A 20,301-nucleotide genomic window follows, 5' to 3' on the forward strand; every position below is an offset into this window, starting at 1 on the left:
CTAGCAGGATCGATACGGTTTGTTTTGTAGCAGCTGTTCGGGATCGGCAATCAGTAGACCAACAGCAACACACCATGGTGGAGCCCATGTTTGATTATCAATTCCGACACATACTCATTGGAGACAGTACCGTCGGGAAGTCGTCACTGTTGAAATATTTTACCGATGGCAAATTTGCAGAAGTAAGTATCCGCTTTTCGGTGGGGAAGGTGGGGTGCTATGCATAATTTTTTTGCGCAGTTGGTTAATTCCGCGCCTGAATCACAGTTGACCAACCAAAGTTCTGGCTTTCCTGACATGATTTACGTGTAACTGGATATTCAGTCCAGCTTATAGGTAAAACGGACTTGAGGAGAGTTGATACCTCAAGTAAAGTCCTTAGCCCACTACTTCTATCTATATATTGTTATTATTATTACTTATTTGGGGCCCGGGCCGGTGGTGAGTAGTGATAGATAAGTCCTCATTTTTCATTCCATTTCGGAAGCAATCCGGAGTTTACTCCGCAGTAAATCGAATGGGTTGAAGGTAGGAAAACAGGCGATAATCAAGGAAATCGAGAAGAAGGGAAGCGATTCAGAGTGCGTAAACCGCCCTTTAGAAGACCATTGAGATCCTGTTATAGAGCTATTGAAAGCGGTCAATAATACCTCACCTTTTCTTACTTGATGTTTTGTATTTTTACTATACGCTTTTCTTCATTTTCTTCTTGATAAACCGGCCTACAAGGTCACGCCGGCCATCGTAATGGCTTACTAAATACCACGCTGTTGGATAATCAGTTCTCACTACGGGGGACCTGTAGTTCGGATGGGATTTGAACCCCGGTCCTGCCGTTGTCGTCTCACCACCGGTCACTATGTGCTCCAATTGGACATTAAAGTTCAACTTATGGTAAAGAAGCACTCCAAGGTCCCTGACACAACGTTTACGTTCGATGCCTGCACCATTCGGGTTGGAGGCATAAAGCAGGATGTCACTGTTTCTAGCAAAAGTGATAGCAACACATATGTCGATGCCCATCCGAGACGCACCAGGTCTGGAATATACCTAAAACGGCCTGCAGCGATAATTGGTCAGCTCGATTGGGGATTGGAAGGTGGCTTTTTGCGTCATCAGCGTACAAAATGTGACTTCCGATCCGGTGATCCGATTAGTCAACAGAGGATACTCCCTTGTAACACTCTTGATGTTGCGTCTTGATATCTTGTCTTTTCACTCCCATCTAAAATGTTTTCCTCTCACACTCTTCTGTTCGTCGTTGCTCGGATTGGTAAATCTACTTTTGATATGCTACAATTATTGAAGTTAGCAAGCGAAACATTCTCCCCCATGACCCCCCCCCCCCCCCACCACCTAAACCATCGGCATTAACTAAAGACATAGTCGTTTCATTGCTTTCGCCCCCAAGCTCTCCGACCCAACGGTAGGGGTCGATTTCTTTGCCCACCTGATCGAGGTAATGGACGGCACCCGGATCAAGCTGCAACTGTGGGATACCGCCGGCCAGGAACGATTTCGCTCCATCACCAAATCGTACTACCGCAACTCGGTCGGTGTGTTGCTAGTGTACGACATTACCAATCACGCTAGCTTCGAACACATCCCGCTCTGGATGATGGAAGCGAAACGGCACATCGAACCGCACCGGCCCGTCTTTGCGCTCGTCGGCTGCAAGCTCGATCTCGTCACGAGCGGTGCGCAGCAGCGCGAGGTAAGCATCGAAGAGGCGCGCACATTCGCGGAACAGCACGGGCTGATCTTTGTGGAAACGTCCGCCCGGTCCGGTATGAATGTCCGGGAAGCGTTCACACTCGTCACGCAGGAGGTGTACAATCGAATTAAGAGCGGCGAATATAAGGTCGAGGACGGGTGGGACGGCATCAAGAAAGGGTTTATGCGGCCAAACAATTTGGATTTTAATCTGGTGGTAGCGGAATCGGCTCGGAGTAGTTGCTGCTAGGTTTGCGGGGTTAGCAAGCGGGAATGATAGGTTTTTTTTCGGGAACATAGCAGTTACACATCTACCACGCACTGGCCAGATATGCGTACCAGGGTAATGTTCGCGGACAGTTGCGAACAGGTTGCTTCGAAACCTTTCTCTGATTGTTCTGTGATGCCTGTGAGAAGAGGCACCGTACAGCAAAGCACAGTCCGTTTCTTCGCTAGGATTACTGTTCCGAGGGCACTGCATTCAGTATGGTTAGGTTGGATACTTTTAGCAAAGGTACTTCCACTTTAATTTTGTTATAATTCTTTTACGCAGTGCAAACGTAGTTGGGTTCAAGATAGTTTTTGGCATTTTTTGTTTGTTTGTCCGGTCCGGTAAGGGTCCGAAAAATCTGTAATTTTATTCTACGTTAGTGCGTTTATGTCTTTGCAAAAAAATATGTTCCCTCGTTCCAACTTTCCAGCAACTCTGTCTCGATACATAAAAATCGTTAGGTTTCGTGGAGGGTTTAAAATAAAACTGGGCCCCTTTTTTCTTAAGGGCAGCGCATACCATTCTTAGGGATGTTTTTCACTAGGGGGTCAAAGGTGCTCACAGAGACGAAAAACAGTTTCCATGTGATATTATAGGTGTACATTTTGCTGTGCGAGGATTGAGGGATGTGTGTGTATGTATTTGTGTAGGTGATGTGCGTACCTAGGTGGGAGTGTTCCAAATAGTGTGTTTTTTTGTTGCATTGCACTAATAATCGCAGTTGCATTGTGCAAAATCCGTAAGAAAAAACCCGTAATGTATACATTTTCATACACGAAAACAATATATAAGCAACAACAGAAGAAGACGGATCGAAACAGAAAAAAAATGGAAATTTGTTTTAAAAAAGTGACAGATAGAGAGCGAGAAAGCGTAAAAGAGAATAAAATTCAATTAATAAAAATGTTATTGTAAAAAAAAACACACACACACAAAATCAACCAAAAAAATCAGGCAAGACAAAAAATAACTAACTCAATTTTTTAAAATTCATACCAAGATTGTGTTGTAGGGTAAGCGTTTCTTCATATTAAAAAGATCTACGTTACAGAAGCGTTTCTTTTCCGGCAGTACGGACAGTAGATAATAAGTGAGAATGGAATCACTACAAAAAAAGGGAAGATACTTTCTATTTAATAACATCATCATGCCAACTACAGCGAAGTGCGCTATTAAACGATCAACGGATATTACATCCTCTGAGCTAATGCTAATTATATATATTTTGTATATATATTTTGTCAACCGACGTTTGATAAATAATACCTACCAGAAACTAAAGCACTGTAGAGCTTGAAGAATAAAATAAAACAAAACAAAAGCAACAGGAAAAGGAACCTTTAACCATGTAAACAATAGTTTCCCCGGGCGTGAGCGTCAGAGTCTCTGATATTGTTTTCAATTTTGTTTTGGTAAACGAAAAATACGACAACTTTCTCCTTGCAATTTCTTACGGACACACACACACACACATTTTCTTACTGCATAATTGTAGATAAACCCTTGAAATAAAATAAATTGAAAAATTGGAGTCGGTAGTTTGCGAATGGATTTTTGATGCGTGATAAAACTTGTAGTACATCAACAAAAACGTGTTTGTCTAGTAGCATAATTTACTTGGCAGCGAGGCGAAACTGGACGAATACTGATCGTCGTCAAAGCTAAGGTAGCTAAGGCCCGCAAGAAAAAATAGTTGGCTGGACTCACAAGGAACTAACTCCGCCTGATAGTGGTAATAATTGATAAATTATACAAATTTGGAAATTGGAAAAATTTGGAGAAAAGCATGCCAAAACCGGTGCCGTTTCTTTTAGCTACAAGATCCAAACGAACTTCAAGAACTCCTAGATGAAGCGCCAATTGTTGTATGTAGATAGAGATATAGTTCACAGTTGTACATTTGTAGACGGACGCATATTGGGTCCCTAAAATATTCAAATGTCCCTAATGGTAAAGGCCGAGGGCGTTGCTGTCTATCATCGTGACTTCATCCAAAATGTTCTCTGCATTTCAGCTTGTCATCGACCATCACACCGAGGCCACAAATAAATGGGACACGCGCGCAACACGGAGGTATTAGAAGGTGAAGTTTAACGAAGTGAAAGAGAAAGAAAGTTGCAAGAACATCAGACGGGAAAACGGAATCCAACTAACACGGTAGTCAGATAACAGTCAGCTGAGTAAGAGATAACGGTGGTTAATGGTATGACTTAATAAGCATAAGATAGGCAAACCAGAAGGTGATATGATACGGCACACATCGTCATAACTGAACTTTGTACCTTGAGGAATACTATGGACGAACTAGACAGAAATGAGTCATCGAATAATTTTAAAATAATTTTAATGACCAAACCTTGAACAAAATGCCTAACCTCTGGTGATACACATCTGCTATGAAGTCTCTCTCTCTCTATCTCTCTCTATCTCTCTCCCTATCTCTCTAAAGTTTGAAACTCGCCTTTTAGTACTTGATCCCTCACTCACTATAACCACTCGTATACGCCATTACAATAATGCATCGCGAAAACTTTTCTGCACACGGCTCGTTATCTTCCACATGGATTACATATTTTGATGTTTTACCAGAGAGTAATACTACACTTCAGCAATCTGTAAACGGAGGGTTGATTTGCTATCAAACAGTTGGTGGCTAAACCTTTTCAAACTTGTAAAAATCACCATATCCTGCATCCGAGCATTGAGCAATGCGTTTCCTTCAAACCAAAGATTGGCCCCCAAAAACCCTCCCAATTTGTTGCTTCTGTTGCGCTATGTTTACCCTCTTCTGATCACAAATTTTTTAATATATTCACATAAGACTATCCCAAATGGGGGAAAAGGCACCAGTTTGTTTATCATGTAAGCGTTTTTATCCTACATCCATATGCACCAAACAAGAGAGCTTGTGGTCGTTGTCAGTCAACGATTTGCATACGCATTTCGTTCGTTAAGAACGCCACGACGGTCGAAATGACCGTTTGCTGGGCGGCAATGTTCCCCGTTAGCAAGGGTAAAATGACCATCAGATCCGTTGGCTGGAACTGGGACAGGGCATCGACTATGCGCTGCTTAAGCTGTTCCTGCTCCTGTACCGTCAGTTCGTGCTGTATGATGTGGCTTACCGGTTTGAATTGATTGTTCGTCATAGCGTACGCGATCAGCCCACCGAGCGTACCACCAATGAGCAGACCGATTGGTCCGGCTAGCAAACCACCCAGAAAGGTGGACGATCCGGCAACCGTCGCACCCTTGGCGCTACTCTTCAGCGTAACGCGCATCGACTGTTTGTCGGTGAGGATGGCCACCGCGCTCAGTAGTTCCCGCGTGTTGATTGGCATGGTTTGTCGGACGTGCTTGCTGCTGCTTCAAATAACCCTGAAATTGTACAAGGTTCCGTTTGAAAAAAAAAAATCGACCAGCAAGGTACGATTGGATAAGAGAGAGCGACCTTACCCGTGGGGAAAAACTGCATGTAACCTCAGACAACGTCAGGGAAATGCTGCAAGATAAGGGCAATGTTGAGAATTTTTGAACGGTTTCGGGTTTCTTTATTTACCTTTCGAATTATTTTTATTCTCACTCCACGACCTGCTTCTCTGTCAATCTGTCTAATATGCAGCGCGTGCTAAAGAAGGTAAGATCAACTCGGGGATCAGCAAGTAAGATCAACATTTCGACCGTCAACTCGGGGCGTCCGCCAAATGTGCTCCCTTGTTTGACAGCTGCGAGGTGTAATCTCAAGGGCAGATTAAGGGTCCCTTACATGTAGCGCGAACTGGCACGCACGGGGCCACAATCAACAAACAGGTTCTAAACCCTGGCGTACGTACTTGGTCGCTCAGATAGAGCGGAATTCTACGTGTAGACAACCTGAAGAAAAAAAAAACCATTTTATTAGCCATACATCACACTACACTGGCGCTTGTTCAACATCCAGATCTTCATCGAACTGTAAAATGTAAAATAAAATGACTACCTTCGGGAATAGAAACGAAGCGACAAGCGACCATACTTTGGATTCTATCGCAGCACATCTCACTATTAAGCGCAGCCTTAGAACAAGAAGTTGGTTCAACATGTCTCAAGAGTCTGCTATTTGAGTATTTTTCCCTCACAAAGGCATCATGGGGCAATCGTGTTTTTTTTTAAATTATTGATTAAGCTCTCGCTTACATTTTGCTGTACGCTTTATCCGATTTGTCAAAAAAAATGTAATAATTGTATAACCGTCCTGGGATGCATGTCTAATGTAAAGTAAGAACTATATTTCAAGTATGTTATCACTACCATGTACCATATCGTACAGTTAGCAAAGTTAGCATTACAGCACGAGAAGCCAAAATTATAGCACCGTTTTACACGATGAACTTCGGAAATGAATCCATCGCTGCGGTTCACCGAGCCAAGCGAAAGCGTGCAACGATTTCGCCTCTTATTTTCGATCGCCAAGACGAAAGCTTTTGAAAGCTCCCCTCCAGGGAAGCTTTCAGATTTGAATTTTTTATGTCGAATTTTGTGTCCTTCTTTTGTTTTGGGGAGAGCCTTCTTCAATTTTTTTTTATGTTGATTTGGGTGGATTAAAGGAATAGAATTATCAAGAAACTTTTTTTTTTAATTGACCCAGAGCACAGATACAGTCAATTCTAAGTCAAATGAAAATAAAACACTTAATTTTTAATTTTGGAGCGATAGGAACAATCTGTCAAAGGGCGCCTTAAATAGCGAGTTCTTTTTAAAAAATTTTCGACGAGGAACAGAGAACATTAAAAATAACTTCTTCAGACTGTATGAATAATCAATGGAATCAAACCTTGGATAGGCTAAGTGGAAATGGTAAAGAAAGGGACAGAAGAGTTGACGATGGCGATGAGACGATGAGGTCCCTAGGGGGAGACTTTCTGGATGGAAAAAAAGTCTCTCGGTGGACGAAGTTTCTTGGTGATCCAAGCCCTGTTGGCTAAAGTGTTCCCTGGTTAAGGTCTTTGGCGACTTTTGGAAGCCTCCAAGTAAACGAAGCCCCATAGACGATGAAGATCCTTTAAGGACGAGGACGCATTTTCGCTTAATTTCAGAGTTGTCAATTTTTGACATTTGATACAAATTTTGAATTTCATTGTAAGTGTTTTGCTAAGCAATATTTTTATCCTTGACAGCAATATCTACGGCTTGCCTCAAGAACCTCATACTAGGTGGTGGATATATTCTTACTGCGTGAGTCTACATTTAAAGAGTTTGCGTACTACTAAATCTCGATTTTTTCTAAAGTTCTGGATACATGTTTCATCATCTGGATAAAACACCGTCAGATGCAGAACTGCTTGTCCTCATTGTAACGTTGCAGAAATATTAGCAGAGAGGCACTTCTCATTTTAATAAAATTAATCTAAATTCTATGTAAAAAGATGCTGCTAGATGTCCATTCGAGAGCTGCTGTTATGTCAAGCAAATAAAATCGTTTGTAGCTGCACCGATGTACGCTTGACGCATTTTGCTCATGCTTGACCGGCGAGAATCAAACGCTCAAATAGCGTAACGATGTTTTATGTGTTAAGTATGCAAACGATTAATAATTGCAAGAGCCACAAGAAAGAAAAAAAAAAACAACACCCATCGTGTACTTGCCCACCATCACAGCCTTAGGATTCGGAGAGCCTTGCAAAAGCAGCAATGCATACACGGGTGATGCATTCATTGGACCTACGCCGGAGCTCCGGAGTCAGTCGGTGCATAGATGGATGGGAAGTTAAAGGATAAAGTTGGGTACCCGTGCGTATCCTGCTGCTGCTGTAAATAGAGTGCAAAGCCTCACGACGGTGCCGATATCTGCATCGGACGACTCCTGGACAGTCGGGATATGTAGATTGGTGGCTATTGCTTGTACACCGCCAATATGTTGTTGATTTTTTTTTTTTTGGTGCGCCTGTGAAAAATGGTGCAAGATGGCGGTTCGAGTGTTAAGGAGAGAATCACGCGGACTGGATACGGCCATGTACGTACAGGATGGGAAGCTCGATCAACGACTGTCGGTGTTTCGAGTACGAAGCAAAGAAGGTTAAAAATTAACAAACATAAAACCCCATTACTGACGCTAAACCCCCTCCTGGATTCGTAGGCGTGTCCTACGGGGGCTTCGGCACTTTTTCGAGGTAGAAATACGACTTATTGCGCTGGGCAGCGGCTGCTGCGGCCCTAAAGGCCTAAATGATGGATGGTAGGTTGACTATGTAAGGATGGCAACGATCCAAACACTACCCCCTACCCCCCTCCTCACACATGCACACATAGAGACATTCCGCAAGACAATGTTGCGGAGGTGTATTTTTGCTCCCAGTTCTTTCCCAGGAACCCTGAGCTCTTGGTAGAACGATATAAAATTGTTTCACAAAAAGCATGCAAAACCGATCAGCGCTTGTGGAAAAATTGTGGAAAAGCGAGGATACTAATGGGACTGAAGGAATAGTAGACATTTTTTCCTTCCTCTACACTATGTAACCTTAAACCTGGACTGCCAAGCCAAGAATGGCTGCCCCAGCCATCTCCGGTATTTTTTGCCCGGGGTTTTTGCCGGTTGAGGAAATTTGAATTGAAAGCCCCCAACCCCCCAAACTCCAAACGCCCAACCTCAAAGAAACATTACGGATGAACTAAGACCAAACCAGCGAAACGGTGCCTTGGCCCAGGGGTACAAAAAAAAGCAAAACAAATCGCGCGGCTTTCCTTTCCAATTTAACGGTCGCTGGGAACGGTTTTTGTCGGCGAACCGAAAAGTAATCTACGACTATCAGTGCTATCTTTCATCATTTCATTTCTTTGTCTTTGTTGTATGTATGTATGTATGTACGTGCGTGTGTGCACAGTGTGTGTGTGTGTTTGTGAAACTACGTGAGGTATTCTCAAATTTACAGTACGCAGTAAAGCCCGGCTGCCGTTGCCGAACCGAGTTCGATCGAGCATTTTGCTGGTGACAGTCACCAGCACCGAGTTGACAATTTTGCCACAACCGAGCCGATCTAAGATGGTGGGTGCTATGCAGCAGGAAAACAGGAAAACATGTACATATATACACAAACATATCACTGCTAGAACAAATCGTTTCTTTTCGTCCGTCGATCGATTTCTTGATAAACCATATAATGTAAATTTAGATTCAAGGAAATGCGTTGGAAAAAAACCTTGTTAGTTGCTGCACTATACTTAGATTACCATCAGGGCTTTGAGGAAGAGTTCCTTTTCGAGCCAGCTGGGACTAACATATAGAACTCATTATCAATTAGTTAGTCATAATAAATCCAGAATCCTAGCGAGATTGGTGTTCTGGCAGCTAAGCAATTACATCTACAAGATTTACAGCTCAATGTGCTGAATTCCAAGAACTCTAGAAGAAACTTGACTTGGAACTCTTGGCTCAGCATTGGGTTTCTTCTTCTTGTTGTTCTTCTTGGCTTAACGACCTGCTAAAGGTCGTTATTGGCCATCTTATGGCTTACGAGACTTATTGATGCCACGCGTAGTAGGAGAGTCAAGTCCTCACTACAAAAAGTGGCAAGTTAAGCACGTACGGTAAGCAAACTAAGCAGCTCACGCTGCCTCAAGCCGTGGCGATCCAGAGCTGAGATAGCTTAGGGCTTGCTGACTTGCTTAGGGCCTTCGAGCGGCAAAATACTGCGGAGCACGGAGAGCACGATCCAGATTCTATCGTGTGGAGACTGGTGTCGCTATCACCTCTAGCGACCGTACCGCTCGCAACAAACTTAGCCCGAATTGGGTCAAAGTCTCTTGTCAAAGAGACTTTGACGATGTCGAGCACACTGATATGCCCGGAAGTCCTCTACCGGTACGAGTCGTGGACTATGCTGACGGAGTACACTTCTGCACTCGCTAAAGCTAAGGATTATCTGTCTCGTTGTGTGTGAGCAACACACCTTGGTGTTGATTGTGCCACGTGCTGAGAATGCTGGACTCCTCCACCTGACCTGACGAGCAACTTGTCAGGAGGCTCGTTGACTGGATCAGGTGGAGTCGAATCAGTCGAGCATCAGATGCAAAGCCGTGTCATCACGAAGTGATGAACCATAAGCAAGCCACGAAGTAGAAGAGTTGTAGTAGATGAATTTATGTACTAGTCATGACTGTCTGATAATGCCTTGACGGAAATTCTGAAAAAGATTACTAGCAATACAGTTTTACCTTGATCCAGTTAGGGCATTTGATATCCATACGGCTTCTTACAGTCGGGGGTATTCTATGACAAAAAAGCCCAAACATACTAGCTTGGTACCATTTCATCAGAATTCAATCGGTCATCATCCTTCACTAGCTTGACATTGACAGCTGAGTGAGCTTGATTGATATGCATATTACATTTCAACGTAAACACGTCTATTAAGTGTCTTTATTGATTAGGCTTTACTGTTTCCACCGCGAACCGGGTGCAATTTCCACGCAATTATTTCTCCGAAAAACAGCAGCTATAAACCTACCCTAATGTCTATGTTAACGTTGAAACCGACTGTTTTAGCATCGAAGTTATGATGGAATAATTAATACTTGCCGGGAAAAAAAACAAAGAACACTAATGTTGGAGTTATTATTATTTTTTTTTTTTGCTCCTTACTGACCTCCACATAAAACGGTACCGTGGTCAAGCAGTGCAAGATTACCAAGTTTGGAAAGGTTGTAAAATTATCCGCTGGAACGAATGTCCACAATGTCCTTAAATGTTTACCCTCCGCAAGCCCTCAAAACTGTGCGCTGTGTTAGCGGCGATCACTGTAGAATTACACCTAATTACTCGCTATTTAGCAATGGATGAATTGTTGGTAAAGCGCAGCTGGACACAGGAAATGAATCCATAAACGGGGGAGTTTTTTTTGTTTTGTTTTTGCTAGTAGTTGTCGAAGACGTCAGATCGGCAAATCATCGGAAAATTTCTCGTTTTGTTGAGGGGATTCCTTTGGAGCAGACTGTATGCGGTAGGGTGTATATTTGTGTATCTGTGTGTGTTTGTGTGGACAGTAAAGGGCGTGGACGATTGTGCGACTCTGCATCCTGAGTCCTGCAAATGCTGCGACGGTTACAAAAGAGCTAGGTAACGGATAAAAAGCAAGGATTAATACATCAGGACCTCGCTAGCACATAGCTATATCTATAAGGACACACCGACAAAACCGTGCCCGGCGTACATATACCTCTTGTCCATATAAGCGAAACGGGTCCGGAGTTTCCAACGACCATTCCTGGGGTTGAAGTACGACCGTAACCCCACCTACCTCACCAGGAGACATCAGCAAAACCATTCCACCTAGCGCGTATTCTCGTTGCTACAGAATTCTATGACAAAACGAGGCTCAACGTTTCGGGACAGTCTCTGTTCCCTCCAACACTAACTTCCCGGTTTTCCAGGACCGAAGTGTCCTCGCGACTCTGGACCGAGTTGCCCATCAACCAAACCTTTAGTTTCGCCATTGTTTCCGGTCGAGAGTTTTTGTTGCTGTTGTTATGTCCCATTCATCCAACGCACCGCGCGCAAAAATCGGTCCTGCCAACTGTTGTTCTAAGTGTTGTTTATTTCTTTCTCTTTTTTTTTTGGTCATATTTCTAGTTGCAGCACTTCAACCCATTCTTCTAACCGCCCTAAACAAAACCACCAGTCACAGAAATAACGCAAACAGCCGTCTTGTGGTTGCTGATGTTTGGTCTTTCTGTTTTTTTTTTTTTAAATGGAAAATATGTTTTAACACTCTCTTTCGCCCCTCTCTGTCTCGCTAGGACCTCTCCCAACTAACAGCCCGAGTCACCGTAGGGGAGGATCTTTTGCCGTCGTCCCGCGAACCACCGAACTGCCGGCGAGATCCCTCTTTAGCCGTCATCCGTTGTTCGGATCGGTAAATGTTTTTTAATTGTCCGCCCTTAACCGCGCACACAACAATGCCACGGGACGCTCACACGGAAACTATAAAACTTACGAATCGAGAGTGCGTGGCACATAACAACAGCCGCCTCACTGCCGGACATCTTTCTTGGGCATAATGCCGCACAACTCCGGGCAACGAAGCAATGGAAGAATGAAATATGTTGCCGTAAAACACAATGGGGGACAACAGCATAATAGCAGTAATTGAAGCGCTTTTTTTTTTGTGCGTTCCTCTATTTCGCTTCTTCGATTAAGGTACTCCTCACCGGTGATTGTTTTCCACGCAGGACTCGCTCTCGCTCTTGCCCGTTATTGCGCCGCACGATAAATGGTAAGTTGTTTATTATTTATCTTAATACGGATTTAATACCAATAGCGTCAGCGCTTTCAGTGTGTGAATAATACAGTAAATGCTGAAGCATACGCTAGGGCTTTTATTTGTTTGTTGAAGGACACAGGGAGGGAGCAAGAGAAAACCGGGAAGGAAAAATTAAGGATAATCTATTAAACAATTTTCAGGATCGGGTCTCTCTCGTGCTTGGTAACCGATTCCATTGTTATTTGTGGTGCACTTTTACACACGATTAAAGAAACAAATTGAGTTTGCTTGTTTAGCGTTTGTGTGTGTGTGTGTGTGTGTGCTTCCGGTAAATGCTTGACATGGGATGTCAGAATAAAATGCAAGCAAAAAGTGAGGGAAAGTAAACAATTTTGAACCCTGCTTGTGGGTGATAGCTCTGGCAATAAAGGGGTTTTGCTTTCGACATGTCAGAAAGATGTTACTGATTATTACCCAACAAGGCAAGTTCCAGTTTTTTTTTACAAGGTTTTTAGCAATTGTTTTACGGATCTTAAACAACGAGATCCTTTTGTTACGGTAGTTTCCTGGACGGCGAGATGATAGAGTCTGTTGGCAGATAAAGCTTCTCGGATCAAGAGGTCCGTTGGACAAAGAGTTCCCTCTGCTAGATAAGAGTCTATGCACGATTTAAACCCCTTAAAGGTCGAGGTCTCTTAGTAGACAAAGCTCTAAGGGGCGGTGAGGTCCCTTGGACTGAGGAGTTTCTTTCAATAGGCGTCGACAGTAGAATTCCTAGACCACGAGAAATGAAAAGATCTCTAAAAAGGGAAGATTTTAGCGACGATGGGAGTACTCTTGCTACACGAACCTTTTTGGTAGAGACTGCAAGTTTTAAATCACCCCTTTCAGATGCCAGAATTTTATCATACACTACTAAAGTGCTATTGACAACCCTTAGTTGACACATTTTTCTCCTCAAATCTCAGCAGCGAGAACTGACTATCCAGCTACCCGGTATCAGTAAGTCAGGTGGACTGGCGTGATTTGACAGGTCGTTAGGCCAGAAGGAAGAAGAGTTGTAAGTAAAGTAGTTGTCTATTGTAATGAGGCAAATCAGGTCTTCCCAAAGTCTATAAAAAAAACAAACAAAAAATGGCTACTGGAATGACTTTTCAGCTTTCTGCTTCTGTGCAATTAATTATTAATTCTTGTCAACTTCACATCAACCATCGAAAATTGACAATAGAATCTTCTTCTTGGTTTTATGACCTCCTAGGTCACGCAACTCATCGAATGGGTTACTAGAATTAACGATACCACGTAGTTTGATAGTCAGAGTCCTCACTATACACTATGGGCACTTTAGAAAAAAATCGGGAGAAAATTTCTTTTCATCAATAATTATTTATGACGGTACAATGCCGTATTGTCATAACATCACTTTTTGATGACATTTTTTATGAAACCGTCTAATTTACCATTTTTGCGTAAAATATGGTTAAAAATTGCAATCCTGCTCTTTTACACCAGATTATGCATTATCTAGGAGCGGTTACGGTAGTAGAGGCGACAGCAGCACTGATCTCCAAACGGCAGGACCGGGGTTCAAATCCCATCCGGATCGTTCCCTCGTAGTGAGGACTGACTATCCAACTACGTGGTAATAACTAGTCTAGTAACCTATTCGATGGCTGGCGTGAGTTCAGAAGGTAATTTAGCCAAGAACAAGCATTACCCAAATAGCCAAATAATCTTAAGCAGACAAATGTAGCATGCTAAAGATCGCTACTCTAATACGCATTTTGCAGTAGATAAGCAGCGCCAAAGTTCGTCGTACTTTTAACCGGCTCCTAAGCAGCCTCCGTACGTCAAACTCTAGGAAGAAAATTTTTATGCGCATTTCAATTTCTAGCAAGACAGACAAAAACATGTGGTCCTTGTCTGACTTGTGGTTGCATGCTTGTGGTTGTGTTTTTATATGTGCTGCTGATGAGCTTGCTTAGGACAGTTTGTTATGTAGTAGGCATGATTTTTAGATGTGGTAGTCGTGTGTGTATGAATGTTTTATTCTGTGTGTCTGATTGATTGAGAATCGAACTGCAGTTTTCCTGTTTAACTGAGTGCTACTTTGTCAATGATACCTATTTGTCTGTTGTTGGACAGTGTGCTACAAGCACAGAAAAAAACTACTCTAGCTCCAAGCAAGAAATACAAAGGATGTGTTGAGTTTTACTTTCTTTTTAATTGTTTTGAATCATATTCATTTGATAGAATGTGCAAACAATGTTGATTGGAAGAGGAGGAGGGGATGGGGAGGGAGGGAGGGGGGAATTTGGGTTGGTTAGGAAAATGTTGCAACCATTCGACGAGGCAACCTGCTTCGGCTTGGTCTTTTTTACGACGGAACACTTGAAGGTCGCTCATTTCGCTCATGGGTAAACCCGTCTCTGATTGTGATTTTTTATGTGTGCTGTTGCATCTGAACATTTATGATAAGGACTAGTTGAAGACACGAAAAATTCAGAACATATTGGTCATAACTGCTGAATAAAAAATAAACATATTTTATTCGTAAGGAACGGCCTGATCTCATTTCTAAATATACTTTCTATGTTATGTTATTACTTTCCAACATAATCTATAATTTAGTTTTTATCGGTAAAAATGTTCGACAAACATTTCCTAAGCCGTTTTTCTCCATTGAACAACCACAAAGTTCCGTAAAGTACCATATGCTGCTTAAGAAGCCTCACAGTTCGATAAAGTACCATGCTTCGTTTATAAACAAGCCTTATAGTTCCATCGCGTTCCACGCTCTTTTTAACAAGCTTCAAAGTTCAACCGTTGTTCGAACCGGGGTTCGTAGCAGCCTACAAACAGCTAGAGGGTTCGATTTATTTGTTTTTGGCTATTTGGGTATGTTTTCCATAATAAATACATTCAATTGAAAATAGAACTTTTATACTTTATATAATTTTGGAATTATTTTCTATGCTTATTCTACAGTTGACATAAATATAAAGCGAAAAAGTAAACTCATGGGCAATGTCAAAAGAAAAACAGAAAGAAAAAAAATGAACCGATAAACAAAGCCAACAAGTCCGTTTCGGAAATTTAAATAAGGGACCAACCTGAGAAGCTAAGGTCCAATGATTGTTACAGTGGGTCGGGATCGCAAAGGATCTCAACGCGTGTAAGGCAGACGAAATCTTATCTATTTTAAACTTACCACGATTTCCAATAAACTAACTGCTCTCTAAAAGAAATCAAAGTTTAAGTAAAAAAAATTTTCTGAAGCTGCATCTTTGTCAGTTTTTTTAATCTTTTTTATTTATTTTAAGTATGATTGCTTGCGCCGTATTGTCAACACCGCATGTATCGGCTATTTTTTTATTAACTATAGATTACTGGAACTAGAGTACGGGACATTTCCACCCCGTTTTTTTTTTTTCGTTATCGGTTTTGCATGCTCGGCTATCGTTGTCTATTTTTAATTTAATTTAATTTTGGATTTTTCTTCGTCGGATCGTAAAGTTTGGCAGAAAAATTGATTGATTTACTGTCGTTTCAATATTGAATTTTTGAATTTTATCCCGGCAAGTGCCCACTGTGCTATGGGGGAACGGTCCGGATGAATATGGAACTTTAACCTGGAACTTTTAAGCTGTGTGAAGTGATCAAACTATAGCTTTCCTTCGAGCTGCTTTAAATCGCCCAGGATATTTTTTCAATCATCTGTGCATCTTAGAATCTATATTGAATGAAACAAACATGGTACTGCAATATTTATCCCGTGTTTTTAGAGTTGTCTAATGCTTGGACAACTTCATTACAGTCTTCTATAGCTAGTTTGTTAGTTTCCAGGGCGCTTGCAATCCTTTATTGAATATTCATCCAGTACCACTCAGAAGCCCCAAAAATCAAATCGATAAAAAAAACCATACGGCGCTGTACGAATGCACACTGGGCATTCCCATAACAAATAAAGCCCCGTATCAACACACAAACAACACACTCAATATCTCAAAAGATTATACTCTCATCTCTCATCCATCGACCAAACGCATTACCATCGTGTGCGCATTTTTATCGTTTTCAACCCTGCAGGGGCTTCAGGCAATAGTGTGTAACGCTGACAATTATCCTTTTATTTATTGTATTTACCTTTTGCTTGTTCAATTCCATTTTTTTTTTTTCATCTGGTTAAATAAATCCCACTACCGACTGCTCCTGGATACTGGGCCCAACGGGGTAGAAAGGGAAACGGTTGCGAGCATAATGTAGACCGGCGATGATCCGCGATGCCTCTGGTACAAATTACCAGTCCCGACTACACGTTGCGTATTTCGGATGCATCCTGGCCATGCATGATAATGGTGTGTAAGTTTTATCGTAAAGAAAACATCATTCTTTCGAGCTTTTTATTCTTTAATTCTGCTCTACTATCATGCCGGCAAGCCTCCGGGCAGACAAATGGTGTGCATGGTGTGTCCTCTTTTGTAGTTTTGGGACTTCGCATCCTTTCGGTTAGGTTTTTGGGACTTTACGTACGATTTTTTCCCAACATTTCTTCACCACTGTTATGGTTAATGCTTCATTTGGGCACCGGAGAACCAGCAGTGCCGTGCCGCTACTTATGGGTGGGATGCTACAAAAATCCAACAACACATCCGCCTTGCGTTGTGCCCGTGCCAGGCAGCAGTTAGCAGCACAGGAGCTCCGAAGGAGCCGCAGCCGCAAAGAAAATCGTTTCATTGTGATTGTGATACGTTACGATACGGAAAAAAGGGAAGGATTTGGAAGCAGAATGCCGAATGCGCAACGATCTTGAACCGTGAACTGAGCAAACAAAAAAACATACCGATGTCAAGAATACGTACTTGGCCGTAGTTGTACATGTACATCACGATCTAGAATTTCCCGGTGGTTGGCGCACATTACACTCCACCATTTCCACCACGCTCCGTAGCTAGAGATGAGACGCGGATAATCGTTTACAAGTAGCTATGTTTGGGTTGGCTTTTGTGTTGCGTGGAGCAGCTTTCAACGAGCGCTGGAAACAAACCGCTCTTTTGCCTGCTCTAGAAACCTTTTCGGGGGCGTAGACAACGACACATCCGAACAAATAATAAAAAATAAAAACTGCGAACAAGTGATTGAGTTTGTATGATTGACTGAGTGAGCCACAGGCCACCGAATAAAACCAAACAACAACAACTGAACCTTTTTTTTTTTTTATTCTTTACTCTCCCTCGCCGGTGTCTCTAGTACTGATGCTCATCTCTGTGCAGGCGGGAAACCTTACCGGTGCGGTAAATTTGCTAGATTGCACAACGAAATCAACCGTAAAACCGCGTACAATAGAGTTTGTACGGACAGTTTCAATGGAGTCCATTGAATAACGCGTTCGAGTGTTTTTTTTTTTACCAATTCTGAGACCGTCTATATAGATTGGTTGGGGTATTGCATTGCCTAGATGTAGTATCATAAGGTCTCTGAATGTATGGAAGTTGTTGATTATGAATCGATCCCTTGTTAACGAGTAACTCCTAAGTCATTGGTCCTCGGGATATTCGAACTACGAACTAAGTACGAGTAGCTGTCCTCAGGCTACTATTAGAGCTTTCGTTCGAGAATTTCTGTCGCTTCTTTTTGCTCTGACTTCCGTTGACAATTAGTTCAAGTTTCAACCTTTGACAGTCCAAAGGCCTAAGCGGAATAGATGTTGGGGTCTTCTGCCACATCTGAATCTGTTGACTCGGCCTCCCGAGGCCATCTCAGTCCACTTACCGTTAAATCCGCCTCTGATCTGTTTGGAGTAGAGGAGAGCATTCCGGGTTAATGTCTCTGTAACATCGAATCAGAACCGGAGGATGATTTGTTTCAGATCCCATAGGAGTACAGTTTCGGGGAGGCTCCCTTTACAATGTTCGGAACGTTTGGAGTCCTCGGCATCTGCTTAATTTGCTTATAATCCGTCCCTGAGAATAATCTTCCATGATCTCCTCTAAAAGAACTCTAGACGAGCCTGCAAGATGGGCTAAAAGTTTCGTTTTCTTTCCCCTAGAAAGTAAATATTCTACTTGATGCTTTCTAGGTCTTACATATAAGGCGTTCACAACTCATAGTCTAATGGCACATGACTTCTGGAGCATATACACACAGAACTAGACTTGGTTGCTGGTTCGCACAAGGATGAATGACGGGTCCAAAATATCTCTCTAGATACTTCATCATGAAAGCGGCAAAAAACAATACTCTCTATACTCTGCAGACTCTAGACTTTAGCCCCTAGTGCTTCCTGTAAACATTACTCTTAATCCTGCATAAAAGTCGACAAATAGTTCGTACATTGCTCGCCCATTGCGGAAATTCTGCAAGGACCTGCCTATACTAGTTTCTCCAAAAATCCTCCTTTTTCATGACTCCTGTCCATCTTTTGAATTGCGAGTATTAGTTTAATAACCCTGACGTACTTAACACATAACTCACATGCAACACACTATTACAGAATTAATCCTTCCTTATCCCCTTGGTGTAAAAGAGGTCTGCTCAATGTACGTCCTCCCAGCCAATCACTCCTAGCTATAACCGTTCGCAGTCGGCAGTTTGACAGTATCCAAAATCCCTCATCCACCGGTGGTCGGTCTGCCAGCCCTCAACTGTTAGGAAAAGTAGCACAATGGGTGACGCAACAACAAAGGCATACTTCGATTTAAAATTTAATTAAGACACGGCATTCCATCCGCTACACGGCAGATGCAAATAAACCTCAAACCCGAAAAAGCCGAAGGGATCGGGCCGACGATGACGGGTGGCTTGCGGTGGAAAACTATTCAACCGCGTCACTGGCACGAAGCACCGGATCGCGCCGGATTCTCCAAAACAGAGAGATATCTTTATTCAATACAAAACCCGGAGTGCATTTGAATGTGCGGCCAACTGGGTTCCGCTCCCCTAACCTTTCCCCGAAACCCCTTTTTCTGGCTGGATGTTATTATTGCTATTATTAAAAGCCTATGTAGCATAATCGGGGTCGGCGAGCCGGTAAAGGCTTACGCCGGCACGTACTGGGAGGCTGGCAAACACTGCAATCCCCTGTAGCCGTTGTTATTGGCTTATTGATCGCAGATTACCCATATTTTACCGTCGGTCATCTTTATTTGTCATCGTGCCGTCGCGTGTGTTGTTGGGCGCCGACTGTGAAAGAGTTTCCACCTCCACCATGCCCTTCACGACCCTCATCTGCCAGACCCTCCCTGGCAAAGCGCGCTTGGTTTTGATATATGATTCTGTTTAGTATTCTTCGGGCTGGTTAGTGAATGAAAGAAATTAATCTCATTCCACGCTCAGTTGACAATGGTAACGACAATTGTTTCCAAACTGATGAGGGCTGAAGAATGGGCTGCCCTTTCCCATCGCTAACCCATCTTCAGCACTTCAGCACAACAAACACACTTCACGGGTGCTAGAGCACGGGCCGGAAGGTGCGGTGGGTCCGGGAGCGGTACAAAATTGGATTCCTTTTTGATGCCTGCTAAACGCTCGTCGCGCTCAACGCGCTGCCATAACGACCGGTGGAACATCGTAAAGTCGAAGTATTTCGCACAACCGAAAACCCCTCGCCAACAGGTTCTTATCCTGGTCACGGCACCACTGGCACATTCCGTGTTATCTTCCGCCGCTCGTCGATATTGCCGCTTTTGTTCTTATTGCGCTTGGGACTGTGTGTGGTTGTGGCATGCGACCGAAAGCGAGAGAGCGAGAGAGAGAGAGAGAGAGAGAGAGAGAGAGAGAAAGAGAATATGAGAGATAGCAAGATAGGGTGGGCGTTAAGACTCCGGTTACACCGGCATTGAACTACGATTTTCCACTATTGAATAGAAATTTATTTGCTGCGGGTGACAGTTGCAACACTTTGGTGCGAGGGCACGGTAAGCCGACCGTATCAACCGACACGCAGCCGCGGTACCGGAAGAAAAGGAAGGTTGAGGGCGAGGGAAGTGATAAAAAACGTAATAACCGCAGTGACATTCACCCGGGCGAGGAGTTGCCAGTCCTTCAGCTAGTACGGCGAAAAAAAAAAAACAAGTTGGAAGC

General features: G+C 43.0%; 2 protein-coding genes across 3 annotated transcripts in view; one reads left to right on the forward strand and one right to left on the reverse strand.

Moving 5' to 3' along the window:
* Positions 1–61: 61 nt before the first annotated feature.
* LOC126560486 (ras-related protein Rab-39B) lies at positions 62–1,963 on the forward strand. The gene is made up of 2 exons (XM_050216448.1): positions 62–182; positions 1,412–1,963. Exons 1-2 carry the CDS (start codon positions 75–77, stop codon positions 1,961–1,963), a joined length of 660 nt encoding a protein of 219 aa, XP_050072405.1. The 5' UTR covers positions 62–74.
* A 2,939-nt stretch (positions 1,964–4,902) lies between these two features.
* Positions 4,903–20,301, reverse strand: part of LOC126561285 (protein C19orf12 homolog) — a 100,719-nt gene continuing 85,320 nt past the window's right edge. For both annotated transcript variants that reach the window (XM_050217321.1, XM_050217312.1), the window contains exon 2: positions 4,903–5,344. In XM_050217321.1, coding sequence (XP_050073278.1) covers positions 4,903–5,325 — 423 coding nt within the window. In that variant the 5' untranslated portion in view covers positions 5,326–5,344. The remainder of the gene's footprint in view (positions 5,345–20,301) is intronic.

The sequence above is a fragment of the Anopheles maculipalpis genome, chromosome X (genome assembly GCF_943734695.1).
Source record: "Anopheles maculipalpis chromosome X, idAnoMacuDA_375_x, whole genome shotgun sequence".
In the NCBI taxonomy this organism is placed as follows: domain Eukaryota; kingdom Metazoa; phylum Arthropoda; class Insecta; order Diptera; family Culicidae; genus Anopheles; species Anopheles maculipalpis.